Raw genomic sequence first — 19,071 nt, 5'->3', positions numbered from 1 at the left:
TAAAAAAAAAAATCTAAAATATTTATTTATATTGTTATAACATATTAGAATATAAATATATAAATAAACAAAAACAAATATAATATATACTAGATCTATATATAAAAACAGCTAGTACAAATGACAAAAACAACTGAATTACTCAAACTGAAATACAGTAGAAAAAGTATAAAAACACAATTTAAAAAATATCATTGTTTTTATTTTAATGAAACTAAACTAACATGCGTCTAAGGTGCAGACATAAATAAGCATTTAAATGTATCTTTTAAATTTAATGAATGTATATTCATCTTTTATTTAACCATTTTACAATAAACAAATACAAGAAAGATTTTAATGGGGTATATTTCATATAAATATATAATATAATTTATCAAAATTTGGTTATAACCAAGGTTTGACATGAACTTTTTTGATCACCAGCCACTGTGGCTAGTAGTTTTCCAACATCACTAGCCACAATTTTGTTTTTGGGAAAATATGTTTTTATGTGCATAAATTTGACTTTGGCATGTTAAAATTGCTTGATTTAGAATTTGTGGTATGTCCACATGCCTCCTCGTTCATTTCACATTTTTGTGTGTTGCGTATGAGCTTGCTCAATGAGCATGAGGAAATGGGCTTTGGTTTCATAGTGTCGCATTGCAATTAGTTTTTATTTCACATAAATTTTGAGGGTTCAAAAGTAAGGAATTTTTTTTCTCTGGCCACACCAAACGAATTCTTTCCTTGCCACAAAATTTAAATAATGTTTCAAAACAAGCAAAATACCTGTATGCATGCACTTTTTAATTAAACAAAAATGTTCTTAAAAAAATTATAGACATTTAAAAAATGATTGTCAAAGATCTAAAATGCACAGTAGTTTGTCCTGGCTAAAGATCCCAGATCACCAGTTAACTACACGTAAATGAAGCGTTAAGCCCAATCCCAATTAGGGCTTGGCGGTATATCGAGTTCTGGGGATATATCGATATGATTCCCTAACGTGATGCAGTATTATCCAACATCAATCATATCGATATGGTTTGAGGCCACACTTGCACATTCTGCGCGAAACAGACCACTCCAAGGTAGCACGCAAGCTCCACTTGCACAAATGTGCGCATGCGCAAATGAATGATTCACCACATGAGTCATACAAAAAATTTGTTCAAAATGAACGAATCGTTCAAGAACGACCCATCACTACACGCAACATGGAGGAACATGCAGTGCCGGTGTTGTATCGAAATGTGACTGCCCGGACAAATCTGACTCCCCCTCGCGTGGACCCACGTCACACAGCGCCTGCAGCTGTCACAGCAGTTTATCAGATACCTTTTATCGATCATTTCTTCCGCAATTGACAGCAAGGACAAACGTAGAAGCCTTGTCAAATTGACAAGCAGCACCTGAATGTGTTCAAAAGAATTAAAAATGCCAAAATAGGACGAATTAATACTGCATTTTGAAAGTGAAACCACCTCATATTCACTGATTATAAGTTCAGTATTTATTAAACGACGGTCTCTTTTTTACATTTACATTGTGGCACATTTAGCTCTGCGTTCTGGTCTGTTATAATGACTGTTCACATTTATATGTTTAACCAGCATTTCATCACAGTACTCTGAAACAATTTTGTTACTTCTCATATCTATAATCTATTTGTTTTCATCTCCTTATGTAACAAGTTTAGTGAAAACAAAAGAAAGAGGGGTGGATTTTTTACATGGAGTGAAAGACTTATCTTTAGATATCTTCGAAATGTGCACTGTTTAATAATTGTGCACAATATATACATGTAAATGTGTAACAAAAAACATATACAGCTGAATTAATTGTTGTTTATAAATCATAGAACTGTGGTACACATGATTACTTATAAAAACACTGTAATTGTGACATAAAATACTGTGTGTTTCATATTTACATTTATTGTGGTTCTTTTCTATTCTACAATACTTTTTGTTGTGTTACTATTTAAGTGTGTTCCTTTTTTTGCTCTGACAATGTAATGTTTTCTATGGTTCTGTTTACTTTGTTATTTGCACAACAGCACAGTAGTGCTGCGCATAGTGTTAACCAGGAAAAAACATGTACTGTATTTATTTATCAAAGATTTTTTTATAATTTAATTTTTTTTATAATTTAAAAAGAAAAACCTGTACTGTATTTTATTTATCAAAAATTTTGTGCAGCTTTTATTTTTTTGTGCAGCTGTTTATTTGTAAATAGGGAGGGAAACCCCTGTGTTTGAATTATATTTTGCTCAAAAAATGTTTAATAAAGTTGTAATAAAGGCTTTAATTGTTAAGTAACCATTTATGGGAAAATACCGGATATATATCATATACTGTCATTCCTCCTAAAAATACTGGGATATGATCTTTTTTACCCATATCGCCAAGCCCTAATCTGAATTCTATCCCTTAGCCCTTCCCCTTACCCCTACCCCTGGTTTTGTGCGTTCACATGAAGGGGCAGGGGTGTCTCAATTCTCTTTAGCTTAAAGGCGTAGGTCTAAGGGGAAGGGGTAGATAGCCTTTCGAACAGAGATTTTTCAGGACCACGCTCGAAACCAAGCGGGTAAGAAAATTTCCCAGAATACACCAGCCACAACGGCAGCATATCTGCACCCAGAAGTCAGGAGATCCACAAATTAGTATTTTTTATTTTAGTTTTAATATATTCATAACCACATTCATGTTTTACCATCATGCTTTACAAAAAAACGCTAAAATAAAAACCGCAACATTTTGCTATGTGTAATCCCTAATAATAACTCCTGGATAGCAGTCCTACAACATTCTTACACTCAAATGCCCTGTCAGAAAAGAGCTGTTTACACTGTCTGCTATAATGTTAATGTTGTTTTTGTGTGTTTACATAGATGAATATGGCCACTGTGTAAATGCACAGTACAGTTACCATCTTATTGCCACATTATGGCTTGTTTCCACTGACTAGTACGGTACGGTTCAGGTCGGTACGGGTCACCTTTATCAGGCTTGCGTTTCCACTACTAAGCGTACCCTTATGGTGGGCGTAGTGTATGACGGAAAGTTTCAGTCGACGTCATTTTTGCTCGAGAAAATGTCTACAGTAAAGCTGTACGGGTTGCTTACATATCATATGAGAAGCACTTCTCACTAAACAGATGCTTTATACACATAAATACTTCTGTATAAATGTTTATTACTAACTTTTCTATGAACATGAGTTGATTAGAACTGCAGATCAATGACAGTGCAAAATAACCTACTGTATCGTCTGCAATTATATGAAATAAATAAATAAATGCAACATGTATGAACACATACAGACCCTTACATACATACAGTCTCAGATATATTACCAACTACAGAAGAACTACACACAGCAGACATTTAGTTCTTATTCAGGTTCGGCTTCTCTTATGTTTTTTCGCGCGTCACTCTCGCGTTTGTCAGCTTCTGACAGGACAGTGTTTCGAAAGCATGTCAATAATCAAGCGCACGTTATTATCATGAGCTGAAGAAGTTTGTTATTTCAGATATTGATTGACGTTCAGCTGCGCGTCTAGTTCCGCCTTTTGGTACCCTTTCAAAAGGGTGCAGAAAAAGTAGTACGGTACAGTTCGGTTCGGTATGCTTTTTGACAGTGGAAACGGCCATAAAAGCGTACCGAACCGTACCGGACCACTCAGTGTAAACGGGCCATTAGATCATTATGATAACATAATATTGTTGCCTTCAGTGTAGGGCTGTATGATTAATTGAAAAAAGATCACAATCTCGATTCGACCCTACACACAATCTTAATTCAGCTTTTTGTACGATAATCAGCTGATTATATTTTCAAGGTCAGAGAACGTGTGCATGCAGCACATCAATGACGACTACTTTTGTGAACAGAACCTGCATAGGCTGTGAATAACAAGTATTGTAATGTATTGTAAATAATGTTCAGTTTGTTTTATCACAGTGAAGGCAGCCATGAGCCGCACTAGGAAGTGAAAATGAAACTGGCCGCACATCATTTAAATAATAATATCGCATTTTACGGTTATAATTACAACAAGCATTTGATATGTTTTTTCTTTCATAGCTAACACATAGTGTTGTGCATGAAAATAAATGTTTTACAGTGTCAGTATAATTACTCTAGCTTATATATTGTTGCATATATTGCAGGAAGAAATCTGATAATGACAAATGTCTGTTTTTACCAGTGAAAACAAATGGTCTAATAATGCTGTCAATGACAGATGACAAGCACATGTCTCAAACATAATAATTCAACTTTAGAGTTATAAATAGTTATATTCTGATGTCATAATTTTACTGTGAATTAACAAACAGGACATATTGAAAGTCTTTTCAAGTCCACCATAATTACTAAATTTAGCATTTTAAGCAACAGTAGACCTACAGTACACACAGGCCTAATATTATTATTGTTGTTTTACCACTTTAGAATTATAAGGTTCTATCTGACATTTTTGTCAAAATTGAGTTATTGACATATTCTTATTTAATAACAACTTATTGTTTACATTTTGACTTAAAAAAAACTAAAACAACACATATTGTTTGTCATATAGATTGATGCTCAATATCTCAAAATCATTCAGAACGCAGATAGAACCTTATAAATCCAATGTGACTATATGATTGAGAATGAACAATAATAATAGCCTACTCATATTAAACTTTATTTTACACCTAAAGAATTGTGAGAAAAAAGTCGTGATCTTGATTTTAAGCCAAAAAAATCATGATTCACATTTTAGACAGAATCGTGCAGCCCTACTTCAGTGATTTTCTGAAGATACATACCAAAAATAACGCAACTGGAACTACAGCAGCATCTGTCATCGTCTGATCTCATATGAAGCAAGAGATCGCGATGACATAGGATGACATGTGCAGGTGCTGTAGTGGTGTCCCATTTCTTAGGGGTAAATTTTGAAGCCATTTCCCTTCACACTCGGTTTTAAGGGCCAAGGGGAGGGGTACAAAAATAGAATTGGGATTGGGCCTTAATCACCTATTAAAACAATGTTATTGTAAAGGATGATAATTAAAACATACTAACAAAAATAACTTTAAGCAAAATATAAAGTGAAAGATAATGAAATGAGGATTGCGCGCACATGTTTAACGTTAAATTCATTAGTAATCTGTTCAAAAAAATGTTTAATGCGAAAGCGGCAATCGCTGCTGCTTACAAAAAATCTGAAGCTCTTGAAAGCAGCAGGACAGTGAGTGTACGAGCACTGCTTTTTTCCAGTCTATTTTAAAGAGAACCAATTGCAACCGGTTTGTTTCCAGGCACAGTTGCTTCACACAAGGATGCAGGAGCTTTTAAGCAGCTGCTTTGATGCGCGTGACACTGAAGTTCTCGTCAGTGAGTGAGGAGAGCCTGTGTCTCACCAATCGTCTAATCATCCTCTCATTCGGAATTCACCTGCTTTCTTTTCTACTTGCACGAACAGTTATCAGTCGTGCTGATCACATTTGCACACATATTGACAAACGGTCTGAAACTAAAATTCTAATCTTTAGTGACAAGGCAGCACTGGCAATTTACAAAATTATTTTCAACTGGCCAAAGTGGCTAGTGGAGGTGGCTGTCCAACCCGCCACAGCTGAAATCTACCCGCATTTGGTAGGTTGGCTGATGTTAATGTCAAACCCTTGTAACCATATAAATATGACCAGTCATTTTGCAGAAACATTTTGTTGTTTGAAATGCAAAAATGCTAGCCAATAACATTGAAGTCATTATTGTCTAATGGTAGAAAAACTTCTTGTTTAAACAGTAACTATCAAAGAGGTATGCAAAATGCTCATCTGCTCATACTTTCATTGTGTTTTTAGGCAGACTAACGTTACTAGGGTGCACTCCACAAATCTGCATTGCTCCAAGAATGCATTTCCTTTAATAAGTCTCAGTGACGAGATTGGGAGGCAAAGGCAGTCAATAAATGTGTCGTGTATGCGGACGTTCACACTTTCACACTGAGCAAATCCTCTGTGTTAAAGTGTGCAGAAGGCAGAATCTCAAACTGTTGCTTTGTGCCTGAAGCCTTTTCACCTCACCCACTTATTTCTGTCATCCATTTATTCACTCGTCTTTATCTGAAACCACATATTGTCTTTTTCTCTCTTTGTTCTGTTTGCGTTTTTCTCCTCATGCTTATTATTTTGCTCCTTACTTTCACTTTAATGCTTTTGTTTGGTTTAACTTTTTCTTTGCTTTCTTCCTTTCACTTTCTTTTTTTAAACTTTTGGTTTTTCTATCTCTCTTTGACTACTTTCTCTTTTGTTTTGTTCTCTTTTTCTCTTAAGTAGAAGTATTCAATCAAATATAAATCACCTGACACTTACAGGGTTTGATGCTGTGACCAAAAATTTCAAACAAAGATGGTCCGCACTTAATTTATTAAATAAATAAACAGTAGGACAAAAGGAAAAACTCATATTTTGCCGATAAGCAAAGGTATCAGGGTAATGATTCCTTAGCTTGTGAAGCTTATATACATTCATTTCAGGTGTTTACTATCATTAGAGTCACAGATCTCAGGTCCAAGTCTTAACAGTGTAAAATGAAAGTGTCATACATCGGGAAGAAAGAAGAACACTTAAAAACCTTCAAACATTTAAAAACATCTAAACAAGCTAGAATGCATCAGACAGATATATTTGTTGATTTACTGTTGGACACCTTGTCATAGAATAAATGAACAAATAAATAAAATAACATTCAAATGAGGTAATGTATCAGACAAATGTTTTACTAGTGTACTACTATGTTTTACAAGTGTTAATCACCACATATGTAGTAGATTGCATTCATGTAATACAAGCATGTGAATCTCTGTGCTTGAGCGCAGATTTTTTCTGTTTGTGCACAAAACTCTTTGCGCGCCCTCAAATATACGCTGCTCAAGTGCAGATTTTCTTGTGCGTGCTGAAATAAACGCTGCTGAAGTGCGATTTAGTGCGTTTATGTAACGAGTATGCCTCCAACATTTATTAGATTTGCTAGGAATATTTATGAATGTCTCCAATAGACCTACAGAGTGGCATTATTGCGTCCTGAAGTAAAATGAAATGGTTATAAAATCCAGCAAGATAAAGTCATTGTATGCAGAGCCATAGACATTTAACTATAAATAAAATATATTGGAAACTGTGTTCATCTTAACTGAAAGCTACGTCGTGTTTGCTGGCCTCACGCATCACGCACCTGTCAGTCAGTCATCATGTCACCTTAAAGGGTTAAACAAATAACACACAGCACAACTACGATTGCAGAAAGTTCGCGCTTATAATTCACTTACCTTTTAATACGTTTTGGTGCGATTATAAACCGCTATTAAAATGAACGACTGAATGTTTTGAATGACAATCTGTAATGTAGCTGTGGCACGATGAATTCTCGGATTACTCGGAATTTCAGATTCTGTCTGGCCCAAATCATGACCTCTTTAATCTCAAAGGTTTTTGTATGTTTTTTTTTTTTTTGTCAAAGCTTTTACAAAGTACAGAATGTAAAATTGTACAGTTTGACTTATCTGTGATCAAAATGCAAAAAAAGTTATTTTTTTGTTTTATAGAACAAGTTTTTTTTTTGCTTTAGCTTTTATATTGTTAAGATGTTTTGTTAAGAATGTTTCTCATTCTTTGAGTTAAAAAGTCAAAATGTTTCTTAGATTTTAAAACTGCTTAAAAGAAGTGCTTTATATCTGTATTTGCTGTAGGAAACATTGACCAGGCCCAGTACTGTGACAGAATAAAGGGAATCATTGAGCTGCTGGGCAGCAAGCTCTCATTAGACGAACTCTCCAAAATATGGAAAATACAGGTGAGCCCTCATAGATATTCATCAACTGTTTGCTCTCTCAGAAAAGAATGTGTGCAATATTGACAAAAAACGTAATGCGATAATACTTGATGTTTAATTAAACAATATTTTCTCACTCATCGTTGACTTATTTTTTTGTTTACCTGTTGTTTAAAATCACCATTACCTTTGTGATTGTACACACCCATTAATATTCAGGAATACAGCTCTCTTGCTTATGTGACACTCCTCTAAGCAGCATAGTTTTTCTGACAAAAATTCAGCACAGAAGTCTACAGATAAACTTGTATTTGAAAAATATGCAAATTAATGATTAACATTTCAGTCGGTTTCCATCCACATGACCATTGATTTTCAGCATGGAAATGAAACTGTGAACAGTGTTGAAGACAAGGTTTGCATCCTAAAACGGTACAGAGATTTCAGGAGCGAAGTGGCACAAACCTAAGGACGGTTTCACTAACAGTGTGTAAGTTAAAACGTAGCCTAGTTGTGACTTAAAGAGACACTAAGTACAATTTACGCACTACTAAATATTTTTGTGTTGCACTATTTAACTTAGTTTAAATGTAACGCTACATTCCAACTACTGTAAATATTTACTGCAGCCCCCCATTAAAAAATTCAAATTTAATGTTTTGATAACTTCATCTGTATTTTGCATGCATTCATGGCTCATATATATATATATATATTTATATATATATATATATATATATATATATATATATATATATATATATATATATATAGATAGATAGATAGATAGATAGATAGATAGATAGATAGATAGATAGATAGATAGATAGATAGATAGATAGATAGATAGATAGATAGATAGATAGATAGATGCATTAGTTGCAGAATTCTAAAGCAGTTCAATGATTTTTATTGGACATTACGTCCTTCAATGCGACTACAGATGACTTTATGGAAAACTTACAACCTACTAACTACGGTTTGCCTTAAGAGCATGTGGCGCAACTGAAGTAAGAACAAATTTTGTTACCAACTAGCTAGTAGTTACTAAGCCCCTAGTGTGGACTTTATGTTCCAGTTTAAGAAGGAACTAAGATGCAAACCTACCCTGATGTGCACAAATAAGGACCGTTTCTAAACATTTGGAAGCATTGTTAGGTTGTCCATTACACCTGGTTTAAACTAAATTGTTTAACACAGAAATAATGTAAATTAGGCTTTTTTCACCCTCAAGTGGTTTCCAATCAGTATGTTTTTATTCTGTTCAACACAAAAGAAGATACTTTGATGAATGTTTAGAAACTATTGACATCCAGGAAAAATAAATACTATGGAAGTCGATGGTTGGTTATCGGTTTCCAACATTTCCAACGTCCAAACAATTTTCCTTTGGGTTTAACGAAAGTAAGAAACTGGTTTTGTGGCAAGTGAAGGGTGAGTAAATAATGATACAGTTTTTAGTTTTTGTGAACTATTCCTGTAGCTGAGTTTGAAACTAATAAAGTATATTTGTAATCAGTAGGGTTGGGTCGATAAACAATGCCATCATCCATCACAGATGGCCGATAGACATCATGATGCTGAGCTGGCATTGCGACCTTTCACCCCGCCTCCGTCGCAGCAGCAACCCGCTCGCGAATAATACACTCGGCCCCATTTACATGTATACGTCTTAGTTTTAAAATGCCATTTTAGAATAAAAATGATCCACGTCCACACTGGCGTTTCATCGAGCATTTCTCGAGCATTCAAGTGACTACACACGTACACGCACGCACGCACGCACGCACGCACGCACACACACACACACACACACACTGTCATGCACCGCAGCGTATCCATGCGTCTGAGCTCCAGCAGTCAGCGTAGCACAAAACCCCAAAGAGCAGTGCACGTCAGACAGTTTATCAAGGATTTAACACTAGATCGCATCTCACAGTAGCTGTTAAACATGATATTTAATTAATATTGTCTCTATCTAGCAACTTTTCAGTCTTTTGAATATATCAGGTATTGCGCCACAGCATCAGTACACTGCTTCAATCTTTCGCTTTCATGCTTGTACTTCGTGATTTTAGCGTATTCCTCAGGTCCTATTGGTTGGTTCCTGTTGGTTGTGCACCTTTTTTTATCAACAAAGTTTGTCAATGTCATTATAACAACACAGATCACTCTGCCTATTCACGCCAAAGTCCTGCGGAAAAAGTGATTGACAGGTGGTAATTTGTGTGTAACTTATCTTAATTTATTTATGATTTTGTTATTGGTAAAACAAAGACCATGCAGGTCTGGTAGTTGAAACGGTAGGCTACAAATAATTAATTTGTTATGAATTAATTAATTATTCATAAAAAAAGCCACCTACGACGACGATGTCATCATCCATTGCAATGTTTTACATTAGACATCTTACGATGCCAAATTGTACAACCCTAGTAATCAGTCAATTTATCTATAATTATTATCATCAATATTTTTAATTAGTCAAATAATAGTACAATTTTTCCTCCGGAATGAATGTAAACATGTATCAATGCATTTCCAGTAAATCAACATTTATATAGATGCAATTTATTAAATAGGCTTATCATTCCAGTCCTATTATTATCATTTTTATTATTAATGTTGGATTAAGTTGGCATACCTGGTTCATAAATGTGGACCTACTTTTGTGTGCAGGCTGGTCAGTCGTCCACTGTGATCGAGAACATCCACACCATCATCGCTGCTGCTGCTGTCAAGTTCAACTTTGACCAGCTCAGCCACCTCTTCGTCCTCATACAGAAGGTCTTGTCCACACTCTTCTGCACTCACGTCATAAGCTCTACATGTATTTTGTTTCAACTTTCTAAGCTTTGTTTTGACTCTTGTTTGTGCTCTTCATCTTTATGGGCTTTATTTTGACCCTAGTTTGCACTCTTCATCTTTCCTAGCTGTTTTGTCTGTCTTGTTTGTACTCTTCATCTTTTTGATTTGTGATTTTGACCATCTTGTTTATGCTCTTCGTCTTTCTGACCTTTCTTTTGGCTGTCTTGTTTTTGTGTTTTTGATTTGTTATTTTAACGTGTTGTCTTGTTGTTTACACTCGTCATCTTTCTGAGCTTTGTTTGGACTGAGCCTTGTTTCATCTTTTAAAGCTTTGTTTGGACTGTGTCTTGTCTTGTTTTTATCTTTTTGATCTGTGATTTTTGACCATCGTGTTTGCCCTCTTCATCTTTCTGTGCAGTTTTGTCTGTCTTGATTATACTCTTCATATTTCTGAGCTGTTTTGTCTGTCCTTTACACTCTTCGTCTTTCTGAGCTGTTTTGTCTGTCGTTTATACTCTTCATCTTTCTGAGTGGTTTTGTCTGTCGTTTTGTGTGTGTGCGTGTGTGCGTGCGTGCGTGCGTGCGTGCGTGCGTGCGTGCGTGCGTGCGTGCGTGCGTGCGTTTGTGTATTTAGAGCTGGGAGGTGGAGAGTGATCGTGTCAGACAGAAGCTGCTCAGTCTGATTGGACGGATTGGCAGAGAGGCTCGATCTGAGGCAACCACAGGAAAGGTGCGTGTCGTCACAATCATGCTTGCTTTTCTTCCTCATCTGAATACTGAGCTTTAACACTGGTGTCTACCGAAATGTTGTAATATGGAAATGTCGAGGTAAGTGAGCTGGTGAGAGTTTCATAGTATTGCACTTGCATTATAGCAGTAATAATCGTAGCTATGGAAAAAGTTAAGAGATATTCGTAGTTTCTGTTTTTACTAAGTATGGGTTTATTTCAATTTTTTTTTTTTTTTTTGTTATTGTGTAAAGATTTGATAACATTTATTCCAAATGCAAATGAAATTATTTTTTAAAAATGCTGTCGTTTATAACTTTTAAAAAAAATTGGTTCAAATAACTAATGTTTTCAATTTTTTTTCACAAAATATTAATTTCGTAACTTTTCTGAGTTGAAAATATTCAACCCCGTATCATGTAAATGTAAGCATAAATATAACATATTGGATTAATAATTGACCCTTCGCTAAGCCACACCCGAAAACCGCCACACACCAATCGTGGCTAAGCAACCGTAGCTACGCGCGGTAAGGTTTGTCAAGCTTTCCAGTGAGGGATACAAGCCAAATCGTTGTGCATATGAATTTTGCAAATCTGATACCTGGTATCCTAAAAGGTTTGGAAGGGGTGGTGGATTTTTTTTTCCCCTTTCCAAAACCTAAAACCCAAGAGGAGGAATGCCAGCGTGGATCAAGCCATGTGAGGAGCTGTAAAAGCAGCATACTCCAGTCATATTTCCATCCATTTCAAGCTACAAATATTTGTATTACATATCAACAGAACAAAACAGATATGATCACAAACTGAGCACTTTTGATGAATATACTTCACCCGCAGCTGTTTTTCAGTCATTTATAACCATCATGTCCATGTCAGAGCTACAATACACCGATGTTTTTGTCTGTCTTTTGGAGATTTAATCTTTGGTGATGACGTTATAGCGTATTAGTGTCTGCTTTTATATTTGGTGTCGGATTATTATTTGCTGGTAGGGAAAATCTATTTGTTCACTTCTGCTATTTATACTTTGATTTGTATTTCAATACGTTTATTTTTTCCACTTAACTGCAAATTAAAATAGAAACGGTATAAAAAGCAGCACACAAACTAGGGGTGGGCGGTACACCGGTGTCATAGTCATCACCGGTGTGACATTACGCCACGACATGGATTTTCTAATACCATCAATACCGTAATAAATCAATTACGCGCCTTGAACGGCTGCATTTACATCAATATTAGCTAATTCTAAATAATAAGGCATTCAGTTTTCTTCAAACGTTCAGTTGTGGTCTGAATACATGTCCTTATACTACAGGGCTCGAAATTGCAACCATTTTGGTCGCATGAGCGCCCGAAATTTAATCTATGCGCCCTCATAATATATTTGGGAGCATTTGTGTGTCTGAATATAATGGTTGTAGTGCAATCTGATTTGATTTTCTCTAAAAACTTGCTGAATCGCTCTACCTTGCTGCAGTATTGGTTTATATTAGCTGTCAGTCACTCAACGCTTCCCGCTGTCAGATAACAGGGAGCTTTTGTTACTGCAGGAAATGCAAACGGCTGAAGAGTGAAAAGTGCACAGGTTTGCAAACCTCACCTAAAGTTATAATAATAATAATGGTGCAGATGACAGCGATCATGACATGAGGTAAATGTTGATCCGTCTATTAGTCTATTAGATTAGTCTATCAGGCTTTTTGGCTAAAAAAAAAGAGAAATCACGGTTTAATTTGTTATTATTAGATTATTTTTACATTTCACCTGTCCTGCTGTGCATGAACTAAGCTGTTGAATGGTCAGCGTATGAGGCAGCTAGGCTAACCTAGCTTTCATTTTGATTAAAAACTATTTTCTAATCGGTTGCCTATCATGTCATGAATATATCCCTGTAATGCATACTGCAGTCCTTTTTTTGTCTGGCTTTCTCAGATACCAAAAATGTTTACCAAAAATGACTAATTATATCCCTGTGTATGTCTGACACCGGCGCATACATATTGTAATACACATGCCAGGCATGAAAGCTTGACAGGCGTCACGCAGATAAGAATAATTATTAACAGTTTAACATTGAGTCTTAAAATGCTTTAATAAATAATAAAATCTTTTAATAAATAATTTTTAAACATATTCTACACAGTGTAGAACTGCATAATACTTTGTGTAATATTTACCTTTTTAATTTTTTGTTATCTACTACTACTAATAACAAAAATAATAATATTATTACTTTAAATATTCGTTAGCATTTTTATATTAGATACATTGTATAATTCAGTGTTTAATGTTTTATGTCACTTGATGGTGGTCTGGTTAAAATCTTAAGCCTTCATTCACTAGAATTTAATATGCTATATAAAATATGCATTAATTCAATCAAATATTAAATAAAAATGTTTACAATTACTTTAATTATATTTTTTAAAGGATTATGTGACACTGATGTATTATTCTGAAGTGATGGCGCTGGAACATCACTGTAGTATTTTGTTTTTAAAATTAATTAAATATTTTATTATATTTCATAATTAACTTATCAAGTAAATGCTGCCTTGGTGTCTTATTCTAAACATTGACACTAGAGTTAATATAAAAACGTGTCTGTTTTTGTGGCGTGTATGTCAGGTGTTGGAGGTATTGTGGGACTTGGCACATCTGCCCACTCTGCCCACCTCTTTAGTGCAGCAGGCTCTGGAAGAGCACCTCACAATCCTCAGCGATGCTTATGCTGTCAAAGAAACCATCAAGAGGAACTACATCATCAAGTGCATTGAGGACATCAAGAAGGTCAGCTGATACTGTAATACCATAACACCACAAACAAAGCCTTTTGCACACTTTATTTACACAATAATATAACTATGATTACTATTTCATAATGTCATATTGCTACATTATTGCTTGGTTTTTCTGTCATTATGAGAAGTCACTGTCTGGCTTTTTTCTGGTGGTCTGATTTGTGTAAGGGTTTATCAAAGGCCCGATATACTATTGGAGTACTTTTTTGTTCTTCGTCTTCGTAAGTCATTTGAAATACCTGAGATTAATTGTGTACTTTAAATGTGTTTGGCGCACTTTCCTCTTAATAGCAACATAAAATGCGCAATTTAAATGGAAGTGGTAAAATAAGAGCAGTTAATAAAGCTTGTTATGTCTGTATGTCTGTAAGACCTCAAGTCAAGTCATCTTACATTTTTAATAGCACTTTTATATATATTATGTTTATGTTTTAACTCAAATCTGACATATGGATTGAGTGGAAAAAAAGAATTGGAAAAGTTTTGCTCATTGTTACTCATTATTAACTTCTAGTTTGTTGAAATCTTGTAAATCAATGTCACATTTGCAATAGCATTGACATTTAGGACAACATTGTGAACATTACTTATAGTTATTCTATATTATAACATAAACTTATTGAAGGAAATTTATTTGTATTTTTTTGCTTTCGTAAATTGAATTATAGATTAGTTCCAACTGAATTCTAAGGTTCATTGCATGGTCAATTCTTTTGGACTCTCAAGATGATGCAGATTTTTATGACACATTAATATCAGCTCACACATTCTTAAATCAGTTATGATATTAGACAGATATCACAATGTAGGGCTGCACGCTATTAGAAAAATCTAACATTGCGATATATTGTTATTCTGCAATATATATTGCGATATGAATACAATTTCACCAGATGACTTGGTGAATATTTCTAGTCTGAAAGAGTGGATCATTTTAGACATATGGAGTGCATCTGCATAAATTCTAATAGACAATCTAAAAGTACAATAAAGTATAAGATGCAATTAAAATAAACATTGTTTTATCATTTTCCAAGTCAAACAGTATTTAAGTACAGTAACTGAATAAATAAAGACAAAAATAATTAAAATGAATCATTATTAATGTTACAAACTGTACAATTTCTTATGCCTGAGTGCTTTTAAAATCATTATACCGTCACAGGCCTCAAAAACACAAGCAAATTATAAATTAGAACACAAACACAATATTGCAGATCCTGCGATGTGACTATTGCGAATAATCACATTGCGGTATCGAAGCTGAAACAAAATTGTGCAGCTGTATTTTAATGATACCCACCTCTACGTCTCACCAGTCTGTTCTTCACGCTCGCTTGAAGTATATCGGGCCTTCACTCTTACTCAAATCTTTTTCACTCCTCCATATTAGGGATGCTCATAATAACCGATTCACCGAAATGATGCGTTTTTAACCGATTTATGGTTAGTTATATATATATATATATATTTTTTTTTTTTTTTGGCTGCATAAATGTGCAACACTTATTTGTCAACTCACGAGACGGTAAAACGTGCCTACAGACATATTTTGCCAAAGAAACAAAATGAAAGAAGGATATTGCTGGTCACAGCTTGATACAGACAATTTAATGCCAAACCAGCAATGATGTCTCTCTCCTGGATCCCTGAACAGAAACACTTCTGTTTATTTGCACAAAGCTGCAAAACAACTTTCTGAATTGTGCTCTGCTTTGGAAACATTAATGCAATATCATATATAAGCAAAAAAAGTCAACATGTGAGCCTTGTCAATAGCTATGTTTCCATCCAGAAATGCGAATTAACTTTACATATCGCATAAAAGATGTGCGAATAAAGCAGCGTTTCCATTTAATAAGTTAAAGCGAACAAAAACGTCACTTCCTGATTATCTGGCACCAAATACAGGGTGTACGCATGGTCTTAAAAAGTATTAAAAGTTGATAAATCAATTATGAGAAAATTAAAGTCGTTAAAAGGTATTAAAAATCGCATTTTTCGAGGTCTTAAGTTTTCTTTAAACAGTGTTTTAACAGTGGCTGAAGCCTGTCGCTGAAAACAACCCCATAATTTATTCTTTCAAGCTTTGTTCCGAGCTTATTTAAGTTCTGTTGCATGGTTCATGGCATGGCTCCATTTATTTATTAAACTACAGCTGCTTATTAGCAACTGTTTATTAACAACTGTTTATTAAGTTTGATACTGATTAGAACGTGAAGTGGTGATGAGGTCTTAAAATATTATATAACACTATATATTATATAACACTAATACTAAAATGGTTTAGGCATTTTAGAGTGACCAAAACAACATTTCAGATGTTTTATAATGTGCTTAGCCTGCTGGGTTTGTCCATTCACGCAGATTTTTATCATCACATGATCTTTTATAGCAAAATCACATGACCTTTTTAATGCACATACTGGAATTTGTTTGGTGTTTCCATCGTAGTTTATGCGCATTTTTTCTAATCGTATAAAAAGTTGATCCTTCTCAGTTATGCGCAAATGTTTTTTTTGCGCATATCCAAAATGTGCATAAAAATAGGTGGATGGAAACTTAGCTATTGTCTTTCATCACACGCAGCGCGCACATGAGCCGTGAGTGAGAGAGGAAATGAAAGCACACAAGCTCTAAGGAAAAACCAGACGCTTAAGAGATAATCTTTAAAATAATGACTTCTATTAAAATGTTGACAGAGGTTTATGATATAAGAATAACCAGTGGAGCATTAATTAAATGCATATTTTGCGTGGAGCGATCAATTTCAGGTAGCCCTCTATTTTTATTTGATGGAAAAAAAAAAACCTATGCTGTTCTTAAAAAGGATTCACCCAGTGTTTTCATTTTGTAATCTAAGTTTGTCCTTTAAGTAAAAAATATCTAGGGCAGGCCTATTTATTTGATTCTTTTTATTTAGTTTATTCTTTTTTCTTTGCTGTTGGAAACACTGCAGGTGCGTGATATTCTGTTGTTAATATGCTCGCATGTTAAAATAAATCTGTATTTTAAAATGCAATATTTAATGTGTCAGACACAAAATAGACATGTCAATTTTAGATATTTTTTATTAAATGACAACTTAATATTAATCTTAATACATCTATTTACTGGTAATATTTGGTTAACGAGTGGCAGTTGGCAAAATTAACTGAAATGAGCATACCTACTCCATATGCTTTGTGCTTCTTCCTAAAATTCCAATACTCAGAAAGTAACAAACCATGAACACAAAATAAACACATATACTATCAAAAAAAATCACATTTGCACATTTTTTGAGCTTCCTGGCTATTCTTTCAGGCAGAATCTCTGCAGTTGGCTATTTTAAGAGCTGATCTTGGAGTATAAAGGTGTTGTTCTGTCTCTAGTGCTAGATGTATATTTTTAGCACTTTAGTTTCAGCTTGCCTCATCTCACACCAAACACACACACACACACACACACACGTGCACACAGTCACTCACTTTGCTCCAACTCTGCGCTTCAGCCTCTGGTGTGATTTGGGTGTAGCGTGTGCCGCAGAAACTCTTAGTGGCACACACACTGAATATTGAAGTTTATGTCTTTAGATGCAAATACAGGAGGATTCAAAGTCTCCCAGCGAGACACAGGTCTCTTTTCTAACTGGCACCTGGGGCAAGAAGAAACCAAGCTCATTGGCTAAAGTAAGAGAAGACCCACCCCTTGAATTTAACACTGACCAATCATAATTTGAAGCCTGAATCTCACACAACAGAATTTTGATTTTGCAAAAACTGCTGATTGGCACTTGATTCACGGGGTAAGGACGGTAAAGAAAGGGCACTTCTAAGGGTTTGTGTATCAGCTAATGACATGTCTACTTGTTTGTCAGATGATTTTAAATGTTTGGAAATCAGATGCTAAACTGGTGGTTGGTAGATGGGTCAATGATGTGATGTTAAGGTCTTGTTTATTAATGAAATTTTCAAAAAAGTAAAAATGTGATTCAAATGTATAATAATTCAATGCCGGTACACAGTATGCCGAAACCAAACGACTAGCCAAAAAACAACTACAAAGCCCAACTGTGCTGTCGCCTCGCCTTGGCTCGCATCTGGTCCCGTTAGGACCGAAAACCTGCCTGTGAACACACCAAATGAACGAAAAGCATACTGAAACGAGTTCTGACGTAACCCATTGTGTAGAACACACCAAACCAACTAGCCAGACTGATAGTGATCAACAAAACAATGAAGCCCGACGTCAGCTTGGTGTGTTTTGCCCTTAAGAGTGTGGAATATTGAAAAATAAACACATCTACTTTTGTAAATTAGTAAGTAATGTGTATTTATATAGCGCATTTATCATGGATGGCCAATCCACCATCTCTCCACTCCACCAAAAGTGCGCAGTACCCACTTGGATGATGCAGCGGCGCCAGTGCACTCAACACACACCAGCTATAGGTGGAGTGGATAGACAGTGATAGAGCCAATTTGGTGGATGGGGATAATTGGGAGGCCATGGTTGGTTAGGACTGATTGAGGAAATTTGGCCAGGACACCAGGGTTACATCCCTACTCTTTATGATAAGTGCCATGGGATTTTTAATGACCATAGAGCGTCAGGACCTCAGTTTAACGTCTCATCCGAAAGACGGGGTAAGGGGTAATTTGTAAGGGTGGATTTTGAAATAGCAGTACTTCAGTTTTTATTCTGATCTTGGCTGGTTAAAGGCACAATATGTTTTTTTTTTTTTTGCATTAAGATATTCAAAAACCACTAACACAGTGAAATATATTTTGCTGACTTGTATACTTGGGTATAAAGAATTTTCAAATCCAGAGAAATAAGCAATTTAACTAGTGACAAAGACAGTGTCCTATGTCTCCACGTCATAAAGCTTTGGTTTCCAGTTTGGTTTTGTATAAAACAGAGAAACAT

The 19,071-nt window shown here is 35.1% G+C and overlaps 1 protein-coding gene across 2 annotated transcripts in view; it reads left to right on the top strand.

Annotated features, from left to right (window-relative positions):
• LOC130247811 (ubiquitin carboxyl-terminal hydrolase 24-like) overlaps positions 1 to 19,071 on the top strand; it is a 166,614-nt gene that overhangs the window by 49,926 nt on the left and 97,617 nt on the right. The window contains exons 12-16 of one of the 2 annotated variants that reach the window (XM_056481273.1): positions 7,736 to 7,839; positions 10,498 to 10,605; positions 11,261 to 11,356; positions 13,988 to 14,149; positions 17,736 to 17,831. In XM_056481273.1, coding sequence (XP_056337248.1) covers positions 7,736 to 7,839; positions 10,498 to 10,605; positions 11,261 to 11,356; positions 13,988 to 14,149; positions 17,736 to 17,831 — 566 coding nt within the window. The remainder of the gene's footprint in view (positions 1 to 7,735; positions 7,840 to 10,497; positions 10,606 to 11,260; positions 11,357 to 13,987; positions 14,150 to 17,735; positions 17,832 to 19,071) is intronic. The other variant, XM_056481274.1, reaches the window with a different exon arrangement.

Source organism: Danio aesculapii, chromosome 20, assembly GCF_903798145.1.
Source record: "Danio aesculapii chromosome 20, fDanAes4.1, whole genome shotgun sequence".
Classification (NCBI taxonomy): Eukaryota; Metazoa; Chordata; class Actinopteri; order Cypriniformes; family Danionidae; genus Danio; species Danio aesculapii.
This window is presented reverse-complemented; position numbering and strand designations above follow the sequence as displayed.